Genomic DNA, 27,955 nt, shown 5'->3' with positions numbered 1-27,955 from the left:
CTCTGTCAAATGAAATCTCATCTACCTCAGATTGGGTATTAAGTGAAATGATGCATGTGGAGCATAGCACGAGGCCCTGGAGCACAGGGGATGAGAGAGAGAACAGCAAATATTAGTAATTATAAGGATAGAAGAACTTCTGCACAAGTATATTATTAACATGATTTACATGTTAATGCCATACTCCATAAAGCATGTTTTTCTTAATTATCTCATTCATAAACTGCTGACAAATTGGCAGTTAGTCAGTCTGTTTATTGTTTTATTCACATCCACATATAGATTATATTCTCCAACTAGAAATTATAAAACTAGACGGTTGGTTTTAAAAATAGTTTTATTCATATCATAAAAATATCAGAATAAAAGTACAACTCCTTGAAAAAATAGTACTAATAATTTATCAAATGTAGTAAGTAATGTAATATAATTTAAGTATAAATAAGCTGTCTCTTAGGTGTGTCCTCGTTTGTAACTACTTCTTGAGGTCTCCCCTTGATCATGTCTAAGGATTATTAATCTTAACGAGATATGGCAATTCCTATTTTTTTTTTGTTTGCTTTAAATTCTTGTCTTTGCTTTAAATTATTTATTTCCCTCAGTGATTTTGTTCTGAGAGTAACCATTTAAAAGTGTACTTCAGACTCTAACATAATCTGGTTCCATTATAGCTACCCAAATTAAATGTTTTAGACCCAGCCACATGTGAGAAACTTGGTCAATTTGCTATCCAACGTCAGATTTTCCAGTGGGAATGTCTGATTGCTCCCACTTAAGTCAGGTCCACCTTCTGGTCCACTGAGTTGTGGAAGACAAGTTCAGAGAAAGAGGAGTCATGAGCAAGTAACACAGGAACAGCAGTCAGCACTTTAGGGATCTAAGGAAGGCCTAGGGAATGCTATTTTCATTACCCTGATCGATTTCTAAAGACAGCTTACTGTTAGTAATACACAATAAAAACCTATCTCATTTTAAATGAGAACTTTCTCATATTTTACAAATGAGGTTAAACTAGCATAAAGCCATTTAAGGAGATTATCAGTCCAATATGAACCAGTGGGATGTGACTCTGTAAACCAGCCTATCTCTCTCCAACCTATTGCTTTGAGGTGTATAAGTCATTGATCTTACATGTCAGGATATTAGTTTGGGATAAATCTACTTTCTTTAGAAACTGATGGAGAAGTGGGAGAGCACAATGAAAAATGAAATATTGGTTAACATCAGTAATGTTTCCATCATCCTCACACTGGTATATGTACCAGCATACCACTCACACATTAACATCAGATTCCTTTTTATAACAACACAAAATGCTCCAGTGTTGTATCAGATCAAGTCTAAAAAGTTGACCTGACATTGGATAAATTCTTTTTCCAGAAGCATTTTGACTGATGTGTGTATATATAAACACACCAGTTAATAGCACAGAGCCAGACTAATGGAAAAGAGCACCAGAGACAGGAAATCTGGATTCTGGCCCAGGCCTTTATCCAGGTCACCCCCTGGGCCTTGATGTCCTTGTCATTAATGAGACAAGTGTTTTCGAATGTCTCTTCCAGGCCTGAACAATTCTTTGTTTCTAAGTTCTTTGACCAGGGTTACCAGAGCTACTTATGTCCCCACCATATTCCTCTGGTCACTTTTTGCAGGGCCACTGAAAGGAAGAGGCTCCTAGAGAATAATCCTAGGATAATCCTGGCCATCTGAAGAAATTCAAAGAAGAGGCCAATCTAAGATGGAGGTGGGACCTGGGGAAACAAAAAAAATAAATGAATACTTCAAAACCTGAATTCTCAAAGGAGGAAAGCATTTTAAATTTTATATTTTTTATCACAAAGGTGCTCCAAAGTTGAGGTGACATTAGTAGATTTTAATCTTGATGGCCAAAAAATATAAAGGGAAGTCTAAATTATGGAAGAATTTAGGACAAGTCTGACAATTTTTATTACATGAAATATCTATTAAGCACCAGCGATCGTCAAACGACCATATATAGTGATCAAGGTAATATTCTGCCTATGAGGCAAACATATGTCAGGTATGTTTGTTCTCCATAAGCCTACAACTTTGTAAAGAATATAAGACATGCATATGAAAATACACCCAGATGGAATGTGATGTGCAAGACAGCATTGCTCTAGCAGTTCAAAGGCAGAGTTGCCTGAACTGGACAAGGTGACCCCTGAGGAGACAAGACCCCAGCTTCAACATGGCATATCAGCCGACTGAGCAGCAACCAACTGTTAAGGAAAGTCAGAGAAGTTCTAGGTAGTCACAGAACCAAGGTGGACATCCTGGAAAGGACATCCTGAAGAAGGTGGAAAAAACAGGAAACAGACTGCTGTGGGGAAATGTGCATAGCCTGCTATGATGTTGTGAAAGGAACCTGAGCTTAATACCCAGTTTGAGTCCTGGCCCTGCTCCTTGCCTACCTGACCATAGGCAAATCACAACCTCTGGGAGGGAGCCTCGGGATTCCCTCCTATAAAATGGAGATAAAGATCTTGCTCACAAAGATTTTTATAAGACCAAATGAAATAGGGGTGCCTGGGTGGCTCAGTCGGTTAAGCGGCTGCCTTCGTCTTGGGTGGATCAAGTCCCACATCTGGCTCCCTACTCCATGGGGATCTTGCTTCTCCTCCCTCTGCCTACTGCTTCACCTTGCTTGTATTCTCTCTCTCTCTGTGTCAAATAAATAAAACCTTTAAAAAAAAAGAGTAAATGAAATAATAAAATAATGCTTTTGTAAAACAACCTATTAGAGTTAAGTCTCAGGTGGTATATTTCATCTCCTTTTATTTTTTAAAGGTAACTGCAGACTCATTTCTTATGCTTTTTCACCCTAACTTCGTAAATCAAAAAGGAACTATTTACGGAGTCTATAAACCACCCTGAACCTGGTATCAGGTTCTTGGATTCTAATATTTCTCTTACATGAAAAGGCCTGGGAAGTTTAGGATAACACAAAATTGATATAAGTTAATAGTGTGACTCAGAAAAGCTGCTGCTGTGTTAGGCTTTTTTAACAGAAAGAACATTCCAGATCCCAGACAGTAATTATTGTATGTAGAATTAGACCATATCTAAAGTCTTGAACTCCACTTGTTGACATCTAGTGTGTTCACATGAAGCTTCTGGAAACTACTATGTGGAGAACAGTTCAAAGAACTGAAAATGTTTACACTGAAGAGATCAATTGAAATATGGGAAATTAAACAGATACTTTCCCTGTAGGCATTAGGGGTCTCTTCTGAGTTTTTTGAGTGGGTAAATGACATGAAGAAGTGATTCTTCATAAGATTTGGCTGTGTTGCTGAGTTAGTAGGATGACTCTGTTAGAGGCAGAGAGACCAATGAGGATGTTACTGAGAGGATCAGAGTGACCAGTAACTGACCCTAATCTGGATCCATCAGTAGTGAGGGATACAGGCGAAAAGGAATGATCAGAGTAAGCAGCTGGGCCAGGAATATTACTTCAAGGTGAACTTAAGGTACTTTACAGATAATGAAAGACACTGGGTTGACTGACAAGGGAGGGGAACAGTTCAACATGGCAGAATGGCACAGCGAAGAAAGGGGTAACAATAAGCAAGTCATATGTGAGGAGAAAGGAGAGATGCCAACCATCTGTTTAGAGTAACCTGAGTTAGGGTTTTGAGAAGGTGGGGTAGAGTTTAAATCTGGTACTGAGGAAGAAAGCACTGTGCTTTGGGATCCATATATCTCATATATTCCACCCTGGAATAGGTGAACTAGAGGAGTTACCTCCAGATGTTCTGCTTATACAGATGTTTGGGCAGATCCTATGTAGATCGGTGAGATCTTTTCCATGTCCACGCCTTCCTCATTCCTCTTTTTCCATCTCCACCTTGCAGCACATCCTTGAAGACAAGCACAAACAATAAAGATTTAGATAGGTGAGTTTCCCGTAAATCAGGAAGACTTCACTGGCTAAGAACTAGATCAGTGGCTCTTAAATCAGGGAGATTTCTAACCCAGTACTCAACACCACCTCCCCACCTCCCTGCACTGGGACATTTGAAATGTAATAGAGACATTTCTGATGGTCACAACTGGGGCAGGTGTGCTATTGGCATACAGTGAGTAGCACCTACAGAGGCTGCAAAATACACTGCAATGCACTGAATGAACCTTAAAACAAAGAATTATCTGACCCCAAATGTCAGTAGTGTTAAGAATAAGAGGTCCTGAACTAGAGGGACAAGGCTGGGCAGTCTGTATCAAAAACATCCTTGAGCCCACCAGACCTCTTTACCCTACCTGTGGGTTGAGTTGTTGGTTGCAAAGAGTCTTAGTGACTTCCCTGCACTTTGACAGTTTTTGAGCTGAAGTTTGGGAAAATAAGCAGATGTTGGTCTTCCAATTTTCTTTGCTAAATGTACATTATTTCATCAAAAATGTATTCAAAGGAATTGAGAATTGGTAAAAATCACTAGTGGTCATCTAATTTCTCAATGTCATTAGTGCATCTTACTCTCCTTCAAGAAAATGATTCTTAACCCCAGATCTTGTCATTCTAACTTTCCTCCTCTTGAAAATCAAAGATTAAGAATATCACTTTGCATCAGAAATGTTTTCAAATTAGTTAGCAAGCATCAGTGTCTACAAGAAAATATAAAGTTAGGGGAAAAAAGAAATGGACTAAACGAGAATGTGTCTTGAGGGCAATGATTCCTCATGTTTATAACTCCAGTGCCTAGTAGAGAACCGGACACATAGTAGGTGTCCAAGAAATGTCTGTACAGTGAATGAATAGAACCTGGTGAGACCAGTAAAGAAGACACTAAGGTTTCCATAAAATGAGAAGAGGCTATAATCTAGGCTAAAACCTCAGAGAGTTGCTGACATACACTGTTAGAGTTTGGGCTTCCAGGAATTGAGGCCAAATGATAGTATGATAGTACTTACTGTAGATTAGGCAGCTTCCTATAACGGCAGTGATCGCAGCAATCCCACTTACTACTGAGATTAGGATGACCCTGAGCTGGACTGGATTATCAGTACGGGGTGGCTCAACTGTGGAGGGAAAAGAATAGTATGAACTCTAATGTGTTTCCAGCTGCTGAATTCTATGCCTCATATCTACACAACGCAAAAGAGTATTTTTCACTTCTTTCTCTGCTTAGCTCTCCACTAAGCACAACTCTTTTTTTTTCTTGCATAACTCTTTAATCAGACACATATTTGTGGGCAACTAATATCCAGATTATCAAGTATCAAATGTGAAAAAGAAATTTTGAACTTTTGTATTTACTGAATTAAGTTGGCATAAAAAAGATTCTTAGGAGATACTTTAAAAGTATTCTTATCTTGGGGCACCTGGGTGGCTCAGTCAGTTAAGCAGCAGGCTCTTGGTTTTGGCTCAGGTCATGAGGTGGGGGTCCTAGGATTGGCCCCACATGGGCCTCTGTGCTCGGCAGAGAGTCTGCTTGAAAATTCTCTCTCCATCTCCCTCTGCCCCTCCCCTAGCTCATGCATATACTCTCTAAAATAAAAATAAAATAAAAATGAGAAATAAATCTTTAAAACATTAAAAAGTGATCTTGTCTTTATATCTCATTTTAATTTTTTTCACTTTTTTAAAATAAACATGTAATGTATTATTAGCCCCAGGGGTATAGGTCTGTGAATCACCAGGTTTACACACTTCACAGCACTCACCATAGCACATACCCTCCCCAATGTCCATAACCCCACCCCCTCTCCCAAACGCCCTCCCCGCAGCAACCCTCAGTTTGTTTTGTGAGATTAAGAGTCTCTTATGGTTTGTCTATATCTCATTTTTAGAACTGATATTTCTATGTATTACTAATAATTAGTTGACTTAGTTGACATAGAGTTCTAGATATACCTTATTTTTCTCTCTCTAGATCTGTCACGCCTTTTCCCTTTGTCTCATCCACATCCAAGTTTTAGAATACCACCTGATTTCTAAATCTGTATATCATATTTTTGATCTCACTTTTCTCCTTACAGCACACACATTTTATTTAAAATGCAAATTTAAATTATAGATTCATTTACTTTAAATATTGCACAGGCATTGTCACAAAGAAACTACTGGGTTCTTTGTTTATTTTTCAGTTCTAATTAGTTGACATACAGTTCAACATTGGTTTTGGGAGTAGAGTTCAGTGGTTCATCATTTACATACAACACCCAGTGCTTATAATAACAAATGCTCTCCTTAATATGCAGCACCCATCTAGCCCATCCCCCACCCTCTTCCCTCCATCAACCCTCAGTTTGTTCTCTATAGTTGAGTCTCTCATGATTTGTTTTCCTTTCTCTCTCTGCCCCCCATATGTCCATCCATTTTGTTCCTTAAATTCCACATATGAGTGAAATCATATTGTATTTGTCTTTCTCTGATTGACTTATTTCACTTAGCATAATGCATTCTAGTTCCATCCATGTTGTTGCAAATGGCACAATTTCATTCTTTTTGATAGCTGAGTAGTATTCTACTATATATACGTATATGTACACCATATATTGTTTATTCACTTAATCAGTGGATGGCCATTTGGGCTGTTTCCATAGTTTTGTTATTGTTGATAATGTTGCTATAAACCTCAGGATGCATGTACTCCTTAGCATGTGTATTTTTGTATCCTTTGGGTAAATACCTAGCAGTGTAATTGCTAGTAGTTCTATTTTTCGCTTTTAGAAGACCCACCATACTGTTCTCCTGAGTGGCTATACCAGTTTGCATTCCCACCAACAGTGCAAGAGGGTTCCCCTTTCTCTGCATCCTCACCAATACCTGTAGTCCTCCTGTGTTTCTGAACTCCAGATTTGAATTTCCAGCTGCCAGCTACATGGCTGGATGCCACTATTTCTACCTGATTTAAACTGAACTCACTGTAGTCTTTCCGAAGCATATGTCCAACCATATTCTCCCATTTCAGTGAATAGCAACACCATAGTTACCGAATAAGAGTGAAGCCTTCTTTTTGTACTCACTTCCCAGTAGGTTCCCATGGACTTTCCATTCTGTATTCAGGATACCTTTGCAGTTGGTTCCTTTTCCCAAAACCTCATGCAGCAACTGCCCTCGTTCAGGTTTCTCTTTTCCCCACCTAGTCGTCTCCATACTGATCCCTTTGCCTCTGGTTCCCTAGGCTCTAATAATTCCTACACATTCTGCCACAGTGATTATTTTAAAATGCACATTTGACTTTAGTGCACCTACCAGTTAGAGACTGGGGAAAGTTGGTTTTCCTTTTTTTTTTTTTCTTTTCCTCTAAAACTCCAAATTGCGTGAAGATGAGTGATTACCAGAACACAGACATATCTCTTCTCCCAGCCCAGAATGACAGGGAGGCTTTTCCCATTATCCTGGGAATCTAAAAGCTACACAGGTTCTGACTCACTCCTGGCTTCCTCTCAGAGGCCACTCTTCTCCCATCTTCAAGCCTCATTCAGCCTAGAAAGAGGATGTACGTTTGAGAAAAAGAAGGAGGAACTAGCAGTGGCAAACTAGCTCTGTGGTGATGCCCAGTAGGAACCAAGTAATTCACCATAGAGCAGACTTAGAATCCTAATTACAGAGGTAGGTGTGGACATTGGGCACATACAGCTTGTTAGCTGCACCATGAGTCAGACTCCCTGATTTACCTCCTTCCATGCACATGTGCCTTCCAGTATATTAAGGGCTAACCAATTTGGCAGGCCCAGACTAAAAGAATCATGGGTCCAAATGGTTTAATTAATAAACTTGGGGATTTTTTTAGTATGGCTATTTACATAAAGTTTTATATAAATATATTTTTAAAAGACTTTATTAATTTATTTTAGAGAGCGTGAGTAGGGGGAGGGGCAGAGGGAAAGACTGAGAGAATCTTAAGCAGGCTCCACACTCAGCATGGAGCCCAACATGGGGCTTGATCTCTCGACCCTGGGCTCACGACCTGAACTAAAATCAAGAGTCAAACACTTAACTGAATAAATATTTTTACATTAATATATTTACATAAAGCTTTACATAAATATTTTTACATAAAATAAATCATAAAAATATTTATGTAAAACTTTGCTCTCATTGACTTGTAACGTTTTTATGAACTGTACACCTAATTTTTGTTTGTTTATGCAGTCAGCCCTTGACCACCCACAAATGCATCATTTGCTTTAGACTCTAAGTGACATCTGCAGTTCAGATGTACCTCATTGGCTCAGTCAGTTAAGCATCTAACTCATGATTTCAGCTCAAGTCATGATCACAGGGTCATGATATATGAGATCCAGCCCTGTGTAGTGCTCTGTTTCCAAGTTAGCAAACTACAGTACACAGGCCAAACCTGGCCTACTGTCTCTTCTTTAAAATAAAATTTTGCTGGAACACAGACATATCCTTCATTTATATCTTGTTTATGGCAGCTTCCATGCTATAACAGCAAAACTGAGTTGTTGCCAATGATCATCTGACCTACAAAGACTAAAACATTTACTATCTGGCCCTTTTCTGAAAATGTTTGTCAGTTCCTGTCCTAAAATATCATATACACTTATATTCCAAATATAATGTCCAAAATAAGGTGATTGAATCTGCTGTAACAGTGTGCTGATCCCTACCTTAGTCACAGTGATCTAAAATTGATTAAATAATGATGCATTAATAAAGTGAAAAGTAATGCTGAATTAATAACTATATGATTCAAACCTCACTTCTATAAAATTTTTAGAATCCATAAAAGATGACTGAAAGAAATGAATTTGGACTATTAATAAAATCATATCAAAATTTTGTTTGTATTTGAAGTAATTATCCTCAGGAAATTTTATCTCATTACTTACTGAAGAAAATAATGAACAAGTCCACTTCAAGATGGAAAGACCTGAGAAAATCATTCACTAGAAAGAGCTACCAGACCATGTAAAATATCTCCTCTACTCAAATAAAGATAAGAGGAAGATATATATACTATATATCCATGTGCCACTATATATCAAATTCAGTGTATTATATGTTACAGTACAGCCACAAAATGCATTAAGAGTGGGCCAGGGGTGGGAGGGAGGCCTCCTGGTCTTCCATAAAATCAGCAATATAAGTAAGACACTTATTTTAAGTATCTGAGTTCTATAATAATCTATTATGGGTTTAACATGCATAAATTTATATAAGCCCAATTTATTCCATTTTACATTTTCAAATGACTTCACCTCTTGGGAACAGAAAATTCTGTAAGTTTACTAGCTGAAGGGTAAGGTATTTGAAGGTGATGGTATCTGGGCAAAAATGACCTGTATTTCCAGGCATTATCCTCAAGTAGTTTGTCATTGGCCTTCTTTACCAGACTTAGTTGTGAATGAACCAGTGGTTCTTAAAAGGCACATTCACTCATGAAAGGCTATGATATGATGCCATGGGACAATGGGAAGGAGGTGTCCCCAAAAAAGAAAGTACCAAAGCCCCAAGGACAAGTCCAAAGAAGGACAAATTTTAGTGCTTAATATCAACAATATTGTTAAAATAACTTCCGAAGATGAGTACTTGATGGAGAGCACTTATTTGAATGTCTCAATTTTAGAAAGTTTATTAAAGAAAATAAAATTAATCTAGTAACACTATGCTTGCACCTTGTACAGTGACCTTAACAAGTCACAATATCACTTCATTATCATTTGTGGGTCCAAAAATACAAGAAATGCTATCAAAGTCAATATACACAATTCTAAAATGGATCTGGCTGAATTGCCTTCTTTTCAGAATTTACACAGTTAGAAAATCCCCAGCACAATGTTACGTACATTTTTGCCAGCTGAAGATCTGAGATACTGTTAAGTCTCCATACTTGACAAGACACACAAAGCTATGGTTGTTGGTTATATTGAAATCGAGTTCACTGCTAATAGAGTAGAGCTCAGTTTCAGGATCTTGGGAAACTGTTGTGTTGATTGCTTTTAATTCTTCTTCATGTTCCAACCAGGAGAGTTGAGGCTTTGGAAAACCTCCAGAGGCTGAACACATTATCCTTCTGATGTTACGCGATGGAGTTCCAAGGTCAGTTATAGTAGGGACAGGGAAGTCAGCTGAAGAAAGAAAAAAGATGTAAGTACACATCATTTTGTACTGGGGCAGTGGGGGGTATGTGAGGTTTTTTAAAAAATAAATTATCTAACTTTAATAAGAATTATAAAATGAGCTATAACTTGTAACTTCCCATAAATCATTAATAGTTATGTATGATCCAAAGATCAACTTTGGTTTGAATTGGGTGTATCAATTCTTTATTACTTTTTTTTAAAGATTTTTATTTATTTAAGTAATCTCTACACCTCACGGCCCCTGAGATCAGGAGCCACGTGCTCTTCCAACTGAGCCAGCCAGATATCCCAATTCTTGATCACTTTTGATGGAAGTAAGAGGACACTTATACAAAGAAATAGATCTATGTGAATAAATACTGACATAGTATTTTGCATTTGTAAGATACAAAGAGAAAAATAATAGACAACATTTACTGAGCTCTTAATGCTTGTTGGGTTTTGGATACTACCTCATTTCATCTCTACAACAACCCTACAAGGCAGGTGTATGTCAAGAAAGATCAAATGTCAGCAATATCATTTGATTTAACCTAATATGATTTCTGTTTTGTAAATAATCAAATCGAAGTGGCAAAACTGGGATGTGAATTCTAGTTTTTCCAATACCAGACCCTTTTCTTTCCTCTCTTCTCTTCCCTTGCCTGCTTTTCTTTTCCTTTCCATTCCTGCCTTTCTTTTCTTCCCTTCCCAATATTTGAGATACACAAAGTGGCTCTCTTGTTTATCTACTTATGAACTAATACTATAAGAAACACCTGTGAACCCACCATCCAACTTGAGAGCCAGTGCTTTGACTGTAATTTACATAAATCTACTTGGATGCTCTCACCTTTGTTGTCTCCCCATTTCTCACACTTGCGATAACCACTACTCCAAATTTTCTTTAACATGCCCTTACTAAATTTTCAAAAGTAGCCTTTAATAAGATAAACCTCTGTCCAAACTGTACAATACTGAGCCTATAATCTCAACCACTCTACTTCACTGACTCCCTTGCTATTTTGATATGCAGCACAAGGCCACAGGGGCCTTCCTAGCATTCATTCCTACAAGATATTTGAGGCACTCTTGCATTTGTGTATTTGACCCCCAATAAGATACTAAAGTATATACAAAGCAAAGCAGAGTGAAATGACTGCAGAGAGCACATGAGAAGATTTTCTAACCCACTTTCTTCCTTTTTCTTAGGCCTAAAGAAATGTGTAGTTCTCAGCCTGAGTGTGGGGGACCAAGGCCCACATACATCATCCCGTACAGTTAGATTTCTTCTCACAATTCGGAGTTCCACAGAGAGACGTAGTATAGCCTAACGTAGTGTAGCCATTTTTTTTTTTAAGAGTTTATTTAGAAAGCATCATAGTGTAAACAAATTGTACCACTTGGACTTTCTTTTAACACAAGATGTATGATGCAAAGCGGAAGCCACTCATGAGGATTGTGCTTCTTGAAAGTTGGGTTTTTTTTAAAAGACCATTTGGGAACCATACATACATAATTAACAAAGATTTCCTTAAAGGCACAGGCTGGCCAAGATCCAACAGCTGGTTTAAAAGTCAGTTTTGCCTTTAAGCCCTGGGGCCAATTACTTCACCACTTTCAGTTTTAGTTTGTTCATCTATAAGGTGGGGTAGTCATACCGGCCTTCCAGGGTTCTAAGAATTAAATTACATCATTGATATAAATCATGAAGCACAAGGCCCGACACATAGCAAATCAGTTAGTATATGGACCTCTGTGAGTCTTAAATTTGTGCTTAGATGAGCTCCCTCATTTAAATCAAGTTGCCCTGTGAAAACTTCCAAAACCACCCAGTAGCACTATGACTACTAAGAGAAAGGGGAAGTTATGGCAAGTGATTATAACTGCCAGGAAAAGGAAAAACTTGAGTTTGGTAGGAGGTGAAGTCATCTTTTTTGCACCAACCCTGTCTCTAAATTAAGTCTGACATTTTCCTGAGCCATTTTTAGTTGACATTTCCTACTCCTGCAATTTGTCTTCTGAGATCAAATCATTATAATAGTAGCTGACATCAAGAATATTCCCTTTGTAGGGTGCCTAGCTGGCTCAGTCAGCAGAGCATGCATCTCTTGATCTCAGGGTTGTGAGTTCAAAGCCCACAAAATAAAATCTTAAAAAAAAAAAAAAAACTCACAAAGAATATTCCCTTTATTTCTTACAACATCAATGTTATGTATTACAACCTGGAATGACAAATCCAAGTAACCCATATCCCAAATTATGATTCATCTTCATTTCTGTGCTCTGCTTTTCTGAGACATACTTGACTTCAAGAATACTGAAAATATTCTGTATATTAGAAAGCATCTTTGCAAGGTCTGGCTAGCCTTCGCACAGCCTCAGCTGTCTCCCATCCCTTCAGTGAGGCGATCCATCTCAAGTAACAGCACCTATGGCCTTGCAAGACTGTGAACCATCAAAGAATTACTCTTTTGTATCTCGTTTTAATGCATTAACCCACATTGTTATAATTCTGAATGGGTAGGGTAAAAATATCTTATTAGGAAAGGAAGAGGTGCACAGTGTTAGAAAGGTAAACATCTGTAATCCTTTTAATCTGTTAACTAGCATATCTAGTTCCCCAAATGCTGTTTAATGGAGGCTTTTAGATACTGTGATGCTGATATTATATCATTTTGCAATCTTAGGCGAATGTAGAGACCAGCTTTTTCAGTGCCTAACCTGGGGAAGTCTCAGGTGTTTGAGGAAACCTCTCAGTCCCAGGCAAAATGGGACAGCTGGTCATCCTTGTCAAGTAAGGGATTATTTAATGTCTTGTTTCTCAAACTGTGGTCCTTGCAGCCCTAAGAACGGACATCACCTCATGATCTGTTAGCGCAGAATCAAAGATCCTTTATTCCACACCTACTGAACCTGAATCTGCATTTCAACAAGATCTTACTGATTCATAGGGACCTTAATGTAAGAGAAACACTGTTGTAACTGATGCAGATGGAAAAATCAGAATTAATTGATTATGAGTCAAATGAAAAGTTTCCCTTTTTGTCTTTGTACATCTGACTTTTGGGCCTGCCCCTCCCAGCCCTTTTGAGGCCCCCAGCACTCTTGTTGCCTTTTGAGCTGTCCCTGGTCTCCTGCTGTGGTCTGCTACTAGGGCTTGTCCTTCCTGAAACTCTGCCTCTTCTTCCAGTCTTTATCTTTCTATCAAAATGTACATAATCCTGCCTCTACTTCCATTTGGGCATTCTCTTTGAGGACTGCCTATATCTAATGTAATTACCTACTACAGGTTCATATGTTCGTGGTGCCACTGTCCCCAGGTAACACATTTTCATTTTTAACAGAGATCTTATAGGGGAAACAATGCTGAAACCGGCAGGAGAAGCAAAAATGGTGGGAATTCTAGGGATCGGTGTAGGTCAGCACTTTATAAGATGGCGGGCTTGGTAGAACCCTTAAAATCACACCACCATATAATCATGGCTCTCTCTGTGAGTAGGGAATACACAGAGGGAAGGTCAAGGTAATTCCCATGCAACTGGCTTACCTCCTAAGCTTTAGGTGTGGTCTGGATGCTAAAGTGTATGAGTCAACATAGCTGGAGAACAGGGAGGGAAGAGTAGCGAAGAGTTCACCAAGGATCCACTTATATTATCTATTATCAAGGTGAATGATTAACTTTTATTAAGTGATAGGTTCAGTTTCCACTAAAGGCCCCAGTGTCCAGGAAGAAAAAGAAATGTGGCTGAATTTCAAGTATGGGGAAAGGTCAAGGGCTATCATTTCTCAGCAAGGGGCTCAGGCTACATTAGTACCCTCTGGTACCATCACCTGTGATTAACGCAAGGTTCCTTCCTACCCAAGAAATGCTTGCCTTCACAGTTAGATGTATAAGTTGAGTTTTGATTTATGAATTAATTTTCTTCCCTGTTACATAAATTATGCATCTAATCCTCTAATGTCTAACTTTGTAGGAATACCCATTAGATGAGTGGTTCAAATCCAATAATAAATATAAATCATAAAATAGCCATAGGCATTTGAATATTACTTGAAAAATATCTCTGTCTGCATTGTTCTAATACCTTTCAATATACTTTCACAAGAATATGTTACTGTATCAAGTGCAGCTAACAGTTCAGCTACATCAAATTAAGTGTGTCCCCTTATGATTCAGAAGGCACTTTAGGTCATTATAGTGCCCCAGGATGACTGTCATGAATTTGGACTGTCAAAATGCCAGAAACTCACACTAATCAATACTTCCAGGATGTCTTGGAAAGCAATTAGGGTTTATTGTAAAACTACAGACTTACTTAACCCTAAATGAAGATACATCCCTCTTCTGTAAAATGTTCAACTAAATTAATAGGAGTGTATCTTTAAGAGCATCAAGAGTCTGCCAGGTTATAGGAAATCAGAAAAATCCCACTGACCTCTGACCAATAACATCACTGAAGTCATGTGTTGCACTTTGTAAGACCCTTTTTCGGGCTTTTGAACGATGCAGGTGTATTTGCCATTGTCTGACAGACGCAGAGCCAGGATCACAATGGAGAGGTTCTTGGTGAAGTCAGTGAAGGTGCGATTCTTATACTTGGGCCACACTTGCTCTTTTCCAGACATGATGGCCACGACCATTTCATCATCCTTTTGCCAATAGATTCGAACTTCTGTCAGTTCTTCAGTGGAAATGTTGTAATTACAAGATAGTACTGCTACTTCTTTCACCGTCTTGTTCACCTGGATGATGCCTAAGGAGAGGCAAACAGAGAGGATTTTCTATCTATTAAATACAGCCACTTGCAGAAGCAGGAATTCCAAGTTGGCAAAAACAAACTCAGGGTGTTGTATCTAGTGACTGCGCATGATCAGAGAGTTCAGTTTGATTTTGATACTTTTGGTTACCAGTGCTTTTTTCTCCCTTTTCTAAATTGCGTTTAAAAAATGTAAAATATACCATCTTAACCATATTTAAGTGTACAGTTCGGTAGTGTTAAGTATATTCACATTGTTATGAAACAGATCTCCAGAACTTTTCATCTCGCAAATCTGGAACTCTGTATGCATTACGCCACTCTTCTTTCTTTATCCCCCCAGGCCCTGGTAACCACCACGTAATGTTCTGTTTCTGTGAGTCTGACTACTTTAGTTACTGCATATAACTGGAATCATACAGTGTTTTCTTCTTGTGAGGGTCTTATTTCACTTAGCATGGTGTCCTCAAGGTTCATCTATGTTTTAGCATCTGCCAGAATCTCCTGCCTTTTTAGGGAATAGTAAGATAATGATAATGATATTCCATTGTATGTATATACCACATTTTCTTTTCAATTCATCCGTCACTGGACAGTGAGAGAGAAGGTCCACTACTCCCACAAGAAGGAGGACTTTAGGAGACCGGGCAGATGAATGTCAACTATGGGTACACAATGTACGCAGCCCGATGGGGATATGGAAATCACTGGAATGTGAGATCTTGAAGGGACTTCCATGTTCATTCATTTTTGTGTTTTTATTTATAGAGGATGAAACAGCCCAGGAAGGGAAGCTGTCCCAGCTCTACACTTTCTGGTGCAGACCTTTTAAGCTACCCACTCTCCTTGTTCACTGGTTTCCCCAACTTTAGTCTCCAGTTACAGGATAAGTAGGCTAACACTGCCCACACCCAGCCGGACCCGACTATTGAGCTCTTTTGCTTTGAGAAACAGTCCTTTTCTTTCTAGGCCTGGATTGGCCTCATAACCTCAGGTTGAATTGGCTCCTCAACTTCCCCACCAGACGAGGTGTAGTTTATACCTCCAGACTATTTCTCTTCAGTGACCCTAAATTATCCCTATCTGGTCCTGATCTCTTTCAGCTCTCTGCCATCCATGCAACAGTTGCCCTATAAGACGGTCCCCATTTAAAACATTCTGCCCACTTTCCCATCAGTGTATTCCAGGATTACCAACATTTCAGTAATCAAGCTCCGTCTTTTTGTTAGCTCCTAAGCATTTATCAGTGGCACCAAATTTCCCTGTCAGGCCGTGTTTTCCGATTTTTTTGGTCATTCTTCCTTTGCTAGGCTTGACTTACAAGCAGATCCCCCAAGCCCCCAAGCCCAAGCTCTTTCACAACTTGCCACCAGCTTCCCCACCCAATGCTATGATGCCCTGTATCTCCCAGAGCCATACAACCTTCCCTGGGGGGAGGGGTTGCTATCTAGGGATCAAGTCTCCAGTCCCTCTCTCTCCTCAGACAGCAGGATCACGAGCACTAGGACCTCTCTATCTCAACAGCCACTCTTCAGGCCTTCATCAGACTGGCTATGGGCCACACAGTGTGAGGAAGTGAGTTTTGTGATGGCAGATATCTTCATAGCAGGGTGAAGGAACTCAGAATGATCTAAGGGACCCCTTTTGGCAATTGTGCTGAACACTGCCAACCCCAGCTTTAAGGAACAGATCAGGAAAAGGGGGAAGAAATGAAAAGATATACTTGAGGGGAGCATATAATAGCTAAATAACCTGAGTTCTCTTTAAAAATATAGAGCAGAAGCAAACTGATAGGCGTAGGGAGCATGAACTATGGGTTTCTATTGACTTGGATTCTAGCCCCAGCTCAGCCACCTGCTAATAAATCCATTTCCTCATCTGTAAATAGGGTATGATACCAACCTCCCAGGATCATTGTAAAATTAAATTCCATTAAATGATATACATGGAACAGTCCCTATTACAAAGCAAGTCTTCTGTAAGACTTTCCTCCCTTTCCCGACTCCTGCTCCCAACTTCTACCCGCTGGTCCTTCCATTGCACCCAGGGATTATGTCAGGGACTCAGGACTCTGTTCTTGCTACGGGCCAGACAGATACCATGACAGAAAGCAGCTCATTCACCTGGGATTCCAAATAGGATCCTTCCCTATGATCTATTTGTTCCCATCCGAAAAGACTCCAGGATTTCTAACCGAGTTTGACATGTGGTGGCATTAGCAAAAGAGGAATCTGAACCGAAAACGAGCTACTTTCAATGATGACTCTTAAGGAGTTTTTGTCCAGCCATCTGAGGAGAAGTGTGGGTGTCCCTCTAAAGGTCAGTGACCATCAATGAGATCCTTAATGTTCCTGTGTGAAATCCTCTCACCACACACTCATGCTGAAGAAGAACCAGACCGAAAAGAGGAACCAAAAATCTTCTGAGCAATTTGGAAATTCCACTGGGACCTGGCTTCCATACTCAGGCCTGCTGCATGCAGACAACTGAGAGGTCTCTGAAGTGTTTTGTCTGCCTCAGTGGCTTTGGAGGGAAGAGTCAGGTTCCTGAATTCTGAACATTACTGCCTGAAACCTAGTTGAACTTTGGACCTTGCTTTACCATTTTACAGATGGGCAGAGTGACACTTAACCTAGCAAAGTGGGCATGAGGATTCTGTGAGGTCACGCACATGGGACGCCTCTGCAGTCCCTGGCACAGGCCAGGTACAGGCGGCTTCCCCAGACATCCATATGCCTGGTTCCTTGCTTCCCTAGGGTTTCTGCTCTGGTCCCCCTTTGTCAGAGATCCCTTCTCCGACTCTCCTTAACCAGCACCCTCCTCGCAGACTCCCCATCCATCCTGCTGCTCATTAGTCCCTTGCCCTGATTTATTTCTCTTCAAGCTTGTCCCAGGCAACCATTACTTTTGAGGCTACTGGAGCGGGGGCTTTATCTGTTTCGTTCATTGCTATATCTGCAGAATCTAGGACAGGGACGTGCCCATAGTAGGTGCTCAATAAATATTTGCTGAATGCAGGGCTATGCATTAGGTGATGAGATCGGCCTCCATTCACTGCACATTAGAATCATAACCCTGAACAAGGTTATGATTGTTCCTTGGGAATTTCTGAAAAATGGGCATAATATATTCTCCCCTAAAATTTCACGTGATTATCATGGGGATTGTGTGATACCCAGATGTAAAAGTGCTTAGTTAAGTATAAAACATTATACAGATTCCTAAATGGGGCTGTTCCTGTCATTCATAGAACATGATTTGTTGAATCACTCCTAGGACAGGCCAGAATCACCGTGGTAACTGGCTGACATCTAGACTGAACCAGGCATCTGCAACTGGGCAGAAAATCTTAAGTCCCCATGTGCTATGATGTATGTTATCTCACTGGGACTTAAGTGTGCTTTTTATTTGTATTATTTATTTTTAAAAAAGATTTTATGTATTTATTTGACAGAGAGAGATACAGCGAGACAGGGAACACAAGCAGGGGGAGTGGGAGAGGCAAAACAAGCTTCCTGCTGAGTAGGGAGCCACATGGAGGGCTCCATTCCAGGACCCCTTAATCATGACCTGAGCTGAAGGCAGACGCTTAATGACTGAGCCACCCAGGCGCCCCTTAAGTCTGCTTTTTTTTTTTTTTTAAAGATTTTATTTATTTATTTGACAGAGAGAGAAATCACAAGTAGGCGGAGAGTCAGGCAGAGAGAGAGAGAGAAGCAGGCTCCCGCTGAGCAAAGAGCCTGATGCGGGGCTCAATCCCAGGACACTGAGATCATGACCTGAGCCGAAGGCAGCGGCTTAATCCGCTGAGCCACCCAGGCGCCCCAAGTCTGCTTTTTAAATAAAGGTATTCTTGGGACGCCTGGTTGACTCAGTCAGTTAAGCGTCCACCTTCAGCTCGGGTCATGGTCTCAGGGTCCTGGGATCTCCCTGCATTGGGCTCCCTGCTCAGTGGGGAGTCTACTTCTCCCTCTGCCCTCCGGCGCCCCCCCCAACTTGTGCTCTCTCTCACACATACATACTCTCGCACGGGCACGTGCTCTTGCTCTCTCTCAAATAAATAAAAAAAAATTTTTAAAAATACTAAAAATAAATAAATAAATAAATAAATAAATAAATAAATAAAGATGTTTCCTGACTCTAAAGGAGACAAACATTAAATTTATAGAAAGAATGGTAAATACAGCAAAGGGTAAAAGGCATCTATAATCTCACCATCTAGACATTTACTGCTAATGGCCTGTGTATATCCTTCCAAAGGCAGTGATCCCTTGGGACACCGCTAAGTGCTCTTTGTGAGGTGAACCAGCACCCCTGGGGCTTGTGTTGGACTTGGGCTTGGTGCTGGGCACACAAGGAGGGTAAGTATCTGCTCTCCAGCCACTGATAGATCTGAGACCCGCCGCCTGATTTTTGCATCGCTCCTGACTTTCTCTCCTCCTGAGACCCAGCCCAAATGCTCTGTACAAATCTGGCCCTTTGTGTTTCCAAATGGTACTTAAATCTTTAAAAAGCTCAGGGACTTTCCCGCATCGGGCTCTCTGCTCGGCAGGGAGCCTGCTTCCCTCTCTCTCTCTCTACCTACCTCTCTGTCTACTGTGATCTCTCTCTGTCAAATAAATAAATAAAATCTTTAAAAAAAAAAAAAAAGAAAAGCTCAGGGACTTTGAATATCGGGGTTGTCCCAGCAAGAGCCATGGCTCATAGGAGCCCTTGGCTGGCAGTGTTCAGATAGTATGTGACAACGGAAAGAGTCTCTGTGGCACTCTGAGGGCATTCTTTTCCCTCTGGCTCAGTCTTCCTCATGCCATAGACTTAGAGGCAACACCTTTCCTGTGTCCCTGGCCCACTCCTACCAAAGGCCTCTCCCCTCCTCTTGGAGCTGGGCTTCCCTGAAAACACCCCATCTCTGAGAGAAAGCTGCCCCTTTCAGCCCCTGTGAGAGCTACCCTGTTAGACCCTCTGCCTTATAACTGCCAGTTTCCGGAGTCCAGGAGTCTAGTGTTTTGCTCCATGGACCCAACCAGGAGTAGAGAGGAGTTCAGGCAGCCCCTCCCTTCTTAGGACAAAGTGATCCCCTGTTCTGGGCAGCAATGGCAGGCCAGGGATGGGTGGTAGTCCCGCTTCCCGGCTGGACCAGAAGAGGAGGGTGTGTGGCAAATCCCTTTCCCTGAAGCCAAGCCCCCAGTGCCCCCCCCAACCCCCCCCCCCCCGCCAAAACTACATCACACACACTCTCCAATCCCCTCACCCCTAACTCCAGGCTCCTCATCAAAGCTCTCTGACGCAGCCTCCTGACAGGTTTTACACCATCACTCTGGCAGCCCTACAAGCCATCTGAATGCTTTAGCAACACTTCTTTTTTTAAAACATCATTTCAGAGATTTACCACCCAAACCGAAGGTCTGTTGCCCAACAGCATCAGCATCACCTGAGTCCTTGTTCAAAACACAGACTCTTGGGGCGCCTGGGTGGCTCAGTGGGTTAAGCCGCTGCCTTCGGCTCAGGTCATGATCTCGGGGTCCCGGGATCGAGTCCCGCATCGGGCTCTCTGCTCAGCAGGGAGCCTGCTTCCTCCTCTCTCTCTCTGCCTGCCTCTCTGCCTACTTGTAATCTCTCTCTGTTAAATAAATAAATAAAATCTTAAAAAAAAAAAACAAAAAAAAAACAAAAAAAAAAACACAGACTCTTGGGCCCCTCCCTGGCCCACCTCAGCAGAAACTGTATTTTCCAAAAAATACACAGACTTTATTTTAGAGCATTTTCGGTTCACAGCAAAATGAATGTAAAGTACAGAGCGGTCCCATATACTCCGTCCCCTGCAGCCACACAGCCTCCCCTACCATCCACATTCTATGCCAGAGAGTACATTTGTGACAACCAAGGAACCTACATTAACCCCTCATTACCACCCAGAGTCTGCTGTTTCCTTTAGGCATCATTCTTGACACTATACATTCAATGGGTTTTCACAAAGGTAAAATGACATCTGTCTACCCTTACAGTATCATACGGAGTTTTTTCACTGTCCTGAAAATCCCTTATGCTAGAAACTGCTTTGGACAAGGTCCCCCGGGTGATTGGTATAGACCACGTCCCTCCTTAAAACCCTTCTGTGGCTTCCCAGTCTCTCCAAATCACATTCAGATTCCTGACCACGACCTTCTAGCCTTATGGTGGAGTCTGGTACCTGCCTGGGCCTGTCCCACCACGCTATCTCCACTTCCTTGCTCCTCTGCTTCTTTCACATGCTGCTTTTCTGACTTCACCCCGCTCACTCTCACCGTTCTCCCCTCTGGCAGAGAGGTTTGCTGTGCCTACACTCATTGGAGGGGTTCTTTGATGGATTGTCACATTCTTCCTACTGACTGTAAAGTCCATGAAGGCAAAAGTCATGTCAATCTTGCTCACAACTTGTCCCCAGGACCACAAAAGTATCCTACACAGAGGAGACGTTCAATATTTGTTGAGTTAAGAGATGAGTACACAGAAGAAAAAACACTTGCGCCAAACTCTTCCTTACTTTTGTGCCATTGTCTGGCTGTGGCCCCACCCAGAATTCTCCGGCTGTCACTGGGCCTTGGCCATAGAGCCATAAAGCCCACCCAGCCACCCCAGACACCCTGGTCCCACCTTTCCCAGGTCTCAGGCTCTTAGAATCAGGACCAAGCACTTCGCTGCTCTGCATTAGTTTGGGGGTGAGTTGTGCCTTCTTCGGCTAACACACTCAAATCTCTCAGTGGGCAGGAATCCCAGATGTAGTTTTTGAGTGTATCACAGGTGTCCGCACATAAGATGCCCAGGAATGTATTTGTTGACCTGGTACCGCAACAGTAAAATCTGAATGTAGCTGTAGGACAAAGCGCTTTCCTAAATACTTTTCTTTAGCTTGAAGATCATCTCTTTCCACTTGCCTCTAATTTCCCTGGTATAATTGCTAAAACCCTGGTTTTAATTTTGTGTCTTCTTTCTCTTTTTCATTGGTTCCCCGGCCCCTCGCTGCCCCCCCACCCCACATTTCTAGGAAGCCTGTATAAATTTCCTCCTAAACATTTTTAAACTCTTTAGACTCCCCCAGAAGACTCATTAGAGAGTGCTCCCCCAGCTTCCTAGAAGAAAATTGTAACTGTTGGAAATGTCATTGAATTGTCAACTGTATATAGTATCTGGTGCATAAATTTTGAAACTTAAATCACAGTTCTCTTGGTTCAGCAACCACGTAGAATAGTAAGTTTCCCAGCCCAGGAAAGAAAATGCACAACTACTGCTACAGCAGGTGTGTAATCCATGTGCCCAAACTCCTCTCCTGTCCCTCTTCCTCTCCCCAACCCCCCGCCCCCCCACTTAGACATTCTGGTTGACGACAGCATGTTTAGACATGTTTTAAGTGAGCAGCTCTTAACACAAAGGCCTTTGACATTGGGGCCTTTGCAAACTGGCAGACTGTGCTGAAGCCCAAAAGCCTCCTCTTTACTTTGGGGACACCAGATGGTATGCTGTTTCAGCAGAAAGAGAATCGTTTGTTTTGATTTTAAAACCAAAGTCAGAACCATTCTTCAGCAGGCTGAGCCCCAATCTTCTCAACAGCCCCCTTCCCCAAATCCAGCCTTGAAGGTCAGTTTGCAGGGTGACAGAAGGAGGCGGCACAGAAAATTCCACCTCCTAGACCCTGAAGCAGCAAACTCAGTCAAGCTCCCAGGAGTTCCTTACCTGAACAGAAGTAAAAAAGACTTGCTAGCATCAGGAGCTGGAAGAGTTTGAGATACGGGTGCTCGAGTAGTGGTATTCTTTGCTTTGCTGGGTGATGCATGGCTTCTGCGGCTTAGGGTAGAGAGCGACAACAATTTCAAACCCAGTGAGACCTGGGTACCTCCCAGCAAGCACCAGGCAGAAGCTGCCTCATACAATTCAGCTGCCTCACTCAGACAGTTCTCCTGTGTTGCTTGCAGAAACACTGTGTATGGTGTCCCTGGGTCTCCAAACTTCTGAATATAAAAGACTGTAGATTTACTTTCACAACCTGAGAAGAAAAAAAAAAAAAATGAAGTCACCCAGGAAGGAAGGTTGGCCTAAGTATGGGTCATAAAACTCCCTAATTGCCTGCCTGAAATGAGTCGGGAACTTTAATCTGAGCAACAACTAAACCACACAATCTCAAGGGTAAAGAAAGGTCGGGGGAACTCCGAGGAGGTGATCTTGCCTTGTACATGTTTCCAAAATGAACCACAGCTCTCCCATGGAATGGTTCTCCTTAATGGAAACAATAAGACTTTGGTAGAAGCACAGAGAATTGTAAGGGCCCTCAGTATCAGCCGGCCAAAATTCAGATCCTCTTCAAAACATACCAAGAAACGCAAAACACCAGTGAGGTCATATTTTGTCCAAGGCAAGACTTAAGTTATGAAACTACTTCCTTCTCAATACATTAACATAAAAAAGTATCTTCATTCTTAAGCGTCCTATGCAAAGAACATGTCTTTTTTTTTTAAAGGTTTTTATTTATTTATTTGACAGAGAGAGATCACAAGTAGGCAGAGAGGCAGGCAGAGAGAGAGGAGGAAGCAGGCTCCCTGCTGAGCAGAGAGCCTGATGCGGGACTCAATCCCAGGACCCTGAGATCATGACCTGAGCCAAAGGCAGCGGCTTAACCCACTGAGCCACCCAGGTGCCCCAAAGAACATGTCTTAAACTGGCAGAGGTTCTGAATCAACAGAAAAATCTGTTAGTAAAAAGGAAAAGACATACTACAAAAATTACTTATTTATATTATGTATTACCATGGGAAGAAACTGATTTTTTTTTCAGTAAATTTATCAAAATTTAGAACAAAAAATGAATGTGGTGCTCCAATGTGATCTTCAGAGCTTGCCACCACAGACATAATCCAATGCTACTCAGAAGACATTTAGGGGTGCCTGGGTGGCTCAGTGGATTAAGCCTCTGCCTTCTGCTCAGGTCATGATCTCAGGGTCCTGTGATCAAGCCCCACAACAGGCTCTCTGCTCAGCAGGGAGCCTGCTTCCCCCCCTTCTCTCTGCCTGCCTCTGCCGACTTGTGATCTCTGTCTCTCATATAAATAAATAAAATCGTTAAAAAAAAAAAAAAAAAGAAGACGTTTGGTACTCCTTTTTGGGAACCACACTCCTTTTAGTCAGGATTAGCTTGGATTCACTTCTTCATCAGAGTTTTATGAGCCATAACTCTGTTGACTCACTAGCCATGCTGGGAAGCCTCAGCGTCCCATGGGAATGGGACCCCAATGGGCGGACTCCTTTGGAAGCAAGTATGCATCTTGGAGATAGGAGTGACGGTATGTTTATTTAAAAGGCAGACAGGTTGTCGGTAACTATTCCTACTGAGCTATCCCATATTAAGATAAAAGTAAATGTACTTACTGGCTGAAGAACAAGTCCTCTTTTTTTCTTGTGTTTACAAAAAAAAAAAAAAAAAAAAATCAAATAATAAGGTTCCAGTTCTGAGATGTTCTCTTCTTGCTGTCTCCAAAATAATGGCAAGTTGCTCAGCTTTTCTTTGGGTGATATACCAGAGGTGGCAATCCCCTTCCAACTTCCTTTACTCACTAGAAAATCAATCTAATTTTCTTTCACCAGAAGCATGTAAGTCAAAGCCGGGGATGGGTAGGTTGTTATTTATGATTTGAGGAAGCTTACCCTGCTATCCCTTTTTGTCAGCAACCTCCTCTGAGGGTGTGGCCAGGACAAACCACACAGTCCCTCCCTCACAATCTCACGAAAACCAACAGTCTCAGGGGAGAGAAGACTCTAGGGGGCAGCCTGGGAGTGAGTGGGAGACCAGAGAGGGGGAGGGCACTGGCTTTGGCATTAGATAGACTGTGAGTTTTGTGGGCCATTAGTTTCTGAGTCTCAAGTTTTGTTTTAGCACCCAGTTACCTCTCTCTACTCAATAGTCACGCTGCTGCAGGAGTGGGCTGTCTACCTCGTATGTCGTGGTCACTTTCTGGAGAGTGCTGGGCTCACTAGGCCACCCTCAACCGTACTCCCACCTCTCCACCCCCACTATCTTCACAGACGGGACTTTTGGCAGCCATGTTGGACAGGATCCCAGACACCTCAGGTGAGCACAATGATAGAACTGACGGGGTAGGGTAAAGAAGATTTTAGTACCACCCCCCTCCCCACCCCTAGCCTCCCTCTGTTTTCAACCAGACTATATAGAATTCTGGAGTATTCTGTGGGTAAACAGCTGACTCATACTGGCATAGCTGACCAACAGGTTTTGCACAGATAGAACCTCCCAGCACCTTGGATGGGCTTGCACTTTTTACAGTCTGCTCCTGGCCCTGGGGTATCTCTTTTCCTTTGGCATGGGATACCCCTTGCAAGTTCTGTACTTAAACATGTGCAACCTGGAGCCACTCTTGACCAGAGGAGGTTGGAAGATGACAGCTTCCATGGGGAGTTCTGAGAGACATTTCATAAGGGTTTCCAGAAGGCCCCAGTGAGACTGAGTACTAGCTGCCTGCAGCAGAGGCCAGCATGGCAAAGCATGCTTGTACTGGCTTTTCTTTCTTCCCTTTCCCAATCCTCCCATTCTGCACCGCCAGATTATATTCCCAATAAACTAGATCTTTGTTTCCATTTTTGCTTTCTTGATACTCTAGGCTAAGACAGGAGGGATGCTTTTATGGTACAGACACAATAGTTTTCTATCTAAATTTGTAAAAGTAGAAAGGTAAGTCAATTCAGAGAAAAAAAGGAAATGACAGTAGATATGTTACATGAATATGGCAAACATTGTGCCTATGGTAGAGAAGTGTCTGAACTACTGACTTTAGACTATTAGAAAGTAGCCTTTCCTGGCAAAATTCACAGTGTAAGCTGCCATCTAGCCTAATATTTCTCAGTATTAAGGAAGGCACTGAGATCCCTTTAAATTAAAAGCTGACAGGGAAGGATGACATTTGAGGCCCCTGGATATCCCTGGGGTGACAATCATCCTGAAGGAAGAAAAGGAAAGAATAAAGGCTTTTCCACTTCATCATTGTGCTTAGGCTCTGACACGGGCTGCAGTGTGGCAGATTACAGGACTTTGCTGGGGAGAATATAGTCTCCAGGCTCAACTCACACCCTGGCCTCAAAGAATTGCTGACTGCATTTGAGACAAATCTTATGCACAGAATGAGTGGTGGCTTCTCTGACGTGATCTTCTGGGTCTGCTCCCACCCTGGCCCTCCTGGCATAGTGTCCACAATGTTAGGCTTCCCGGCCACCCACAGGAAGTGGCTGTTTGGGCTATGGTGCATCTTCAAACTGAGATAAACCCCCAAGGGCACCTGCAGATTTTCAAAAGGTATGCAGGCCCTGGTAATTTCAAGAGAATCTCTTTCCAGATATTCAGTTTATTTATGGACTCTTCTGTAAAACTTAACTGCAGTGAGAAGGACCTTGTTTTTCTCCGTATTAGAAGAGAAAGGCTCTGATCTGATTTGAATGTTCTAGAAAGTGAAAAAACTTCAGGATGCCAAAGAAAGAAACAATTGGAAATACTGGACTTTTAAACAATGCTGCCTTCTTTTTTTTTTTTTTTTTTTTTTTTTTTTTTTTTTTTTTTTACAATGCTGCCTTCTTAAATCAAGATAATCTAAGCCCAAGAGAGGGTCTCATGCCCCCCACCCAAATTGTGTCCATGTTTCTGTAGAGGTACAAATGTGCCATTAGACGCAGATGTTCTGTACAGTGGGGTGACAGGAGTGGCGGCAGCATTTACTAAATAAACGTGGCCTCTTCTACTTCCTGTCTATTGGCAAAGGCACCATCTCTCTCGAGGCAGCCAGAAAGAGCAAAGAGAATATGCGTAAGAGGCAGGGAAAGCACCGGCACTTTGCCTCACCCCAGTGACAAGTTTGTGGCAGGGTTCAGTGGGTGGCGGCTCTGTCTATCTTAGATTTGGAATATTCAAGCTCTATAAAGCCTGGCAGGCAAGACTTTCTATGACAGGGGGCCAGGTGTTTTCATCTTCTCTGTGAGGACAAAAAAAAAAAAAAAAATGCTCGGTGAGCATTTTCATTCATCTGTGTCTCGCTCTGAGGGTCAGCTGCACATTTTCAATAATGATGAGGAAGGATGTAACAAATTCTACCTTACAGCTGCAGTGACCTTCAGCTTCTCAGTGGAGGAGCTGAAAGTCTCCTCTGGCTCCTTTCCCCCCTTCATTCAAACAGGCTTATAACCTGCACCCAGAATAGGCTGTTTGATCTATGCTTTCAGACCATGATGTTCCCAAATGGTGTCATGGTCTGCTCAGGCTGGTAGAAACGTCATCAGTGTGAAGAGAGGTCGCCTCTTCCTCTTTACATTCTGGTTCTCTGAAATGGAAATCACTAGAATTCTTCAAGGGAGAAGAGAAGTGAACATTCAGAGTTAACCCTTATCCAAACTGTCCCTACTGCCCACTGCCCCTCTCCTGCCTGCATTGGGCACTCTGTTCTCCTGCCTGGAAACCTTGAGCGTCCCTTAACTTTCTAGATGCCTTTCCCTGTCTCTTTGCCCGTCCTAACATCTTTCCTGAAAGGACCAGATGAAATGCCAGTTCCTCAAGAAGCTCTCGTTAACTCTTCTAATCCCCATCTGCTCTTTCCTCTCTCTTTGCTTCTAATGTATGTACCATTCCTTTGGCATGGCAAGCCAATTCACCTCAAATTTATTGGGTTTGTACTGTGAGCCCAGAACTGTGCCATGGGGGATGCAAAGATGAGTAGAATGGGAGAAAGAAAAATAAGGTGGAGGGACCCTAAGCAGAAGAAGCGAGAATAGCGGAAGAAAGGTGCAGAGCAATTCGCTGAAGGGGAAGATGCGCCCCCAGCCCACGCCTCCCCCAGAGCAGCGGCTCATTTCTGTAAGTCACTATTTCCTAACCTTGGATTGGGAGATCCATCCACCAGGAGATTTGGAACCCTTCTTTGGCATACTTCCTGCCAGATGGCCTTGGCCTCTCTGCTTCTCTTAGTCCTCTTGGGATTTCCCACAGGGAGGGAAGCTCAGCGGCCCAGCTGACTCCCCAAGTTCCCCTCCCAGGCTTTGCCATGGGTCTCTGACGCTCCAGCCTGCAGTCCTGAGGTAACAGACTTCACTGCTTACCTGCAGGCTCTCAATGAAGAG

The 27,955-nt window shown here is 42.0% G+C and overlaps 1 protein-coding gene across 5 annotated transcripts; it reads right to left on the bottom strand.

The window, feature by feature from the left end:
* Nucleotides 1–323: 323 nt before the first annotated feature.
* On the bottom strand, nucleotides 324–27,955 carry CD80 (CD80 molecule). 5 transcript variants are annotated; one of them, XM_032347852.1, is made up of 8 exons: nucleotides 27,713–27,955; nucleotides 24,212–24,238; nucleotides 22,527–22,836; nucleotides 14,496–14,813; nucleotides 9,781–10,062; nucleotides 4,933–5,040; nucleotides 3,769–3,884; nucleotides 324–1,751 (listed from the first exon to the last, which is right to left on the bottom strand). In XM_032347852.1, the coding sequence occupies exons 3-7, from the start codon at nucleotides 22,624–22,626 to the stop codon at nucleotides 3,784–3,786; spliced, it is 909 nt and encodes a 302-aa protein (XP_032203743.1). In that variant the 5' UTR covers nucleotides 22,627–22,836; nucleotides 24,212–24,238; nucleotides 27,713–27,955; the 3' UTR covers nucleotides 324–1,751; nucleotides 3,769–3,783. The 5 variants fall into 5 exon arrangements, 4 of the variants coding, with proteins under 4 accessions (XP_032203743.1, XP_032203759.1, XP_032203754.1 ...); XM_032347868.1 differs by lacking the exon at nucleotides 27,713–27,955 and having other exon boundaries at nucleotides 22,527–22,637; nucleotides 22,733–22,836; nucleotides 24,212–24,472; XM_032347863.1 differs by lacking the exon at nucleotides 24,212–24,238.

Source organism: Mustela erminea, chromosome 1, assembly GCF_009829155.1.
Source record: "Mustela erminea isolate mMusErm1 chromosome 1, mMusErm1.Pri, whole genome shotgun sequence".
Taxonomy (NCBI): domain Eukaryota; kingdom Metazoa; phylum Chordata; class Mammalia; order Carnivora; family Mustelidae; genus Mustela; species Mustela erminea.
This window is presented reverse-complemented; position numbering and strand designations above follow the sequence as displayed.

Bases quoted from the DNA above. Each gene is read 5' to 3' on its own strand.
- CD80 (XM_032347852.1), bottom strand. From the start codon at position 22,626: ATGCATCACCCAGCAAAGCAAAGAATACCACTACTCGAGCACCCGTAT. The intron at 5,041-9,780 runs GTACGTAACATT...TTCCCTCCACAG, and splicing joins GATCTTCAGCTGGCAAAAAT to TTGAGCCACCCCGTACTGAT. The intron at 3,885-4,932 runs GTAAGTACTATC...CTTGTCTTCAAG, and splicing joins AGGAAGCTGCCTAATCTACA to GATGTGCTGCAAGGTGGAGA.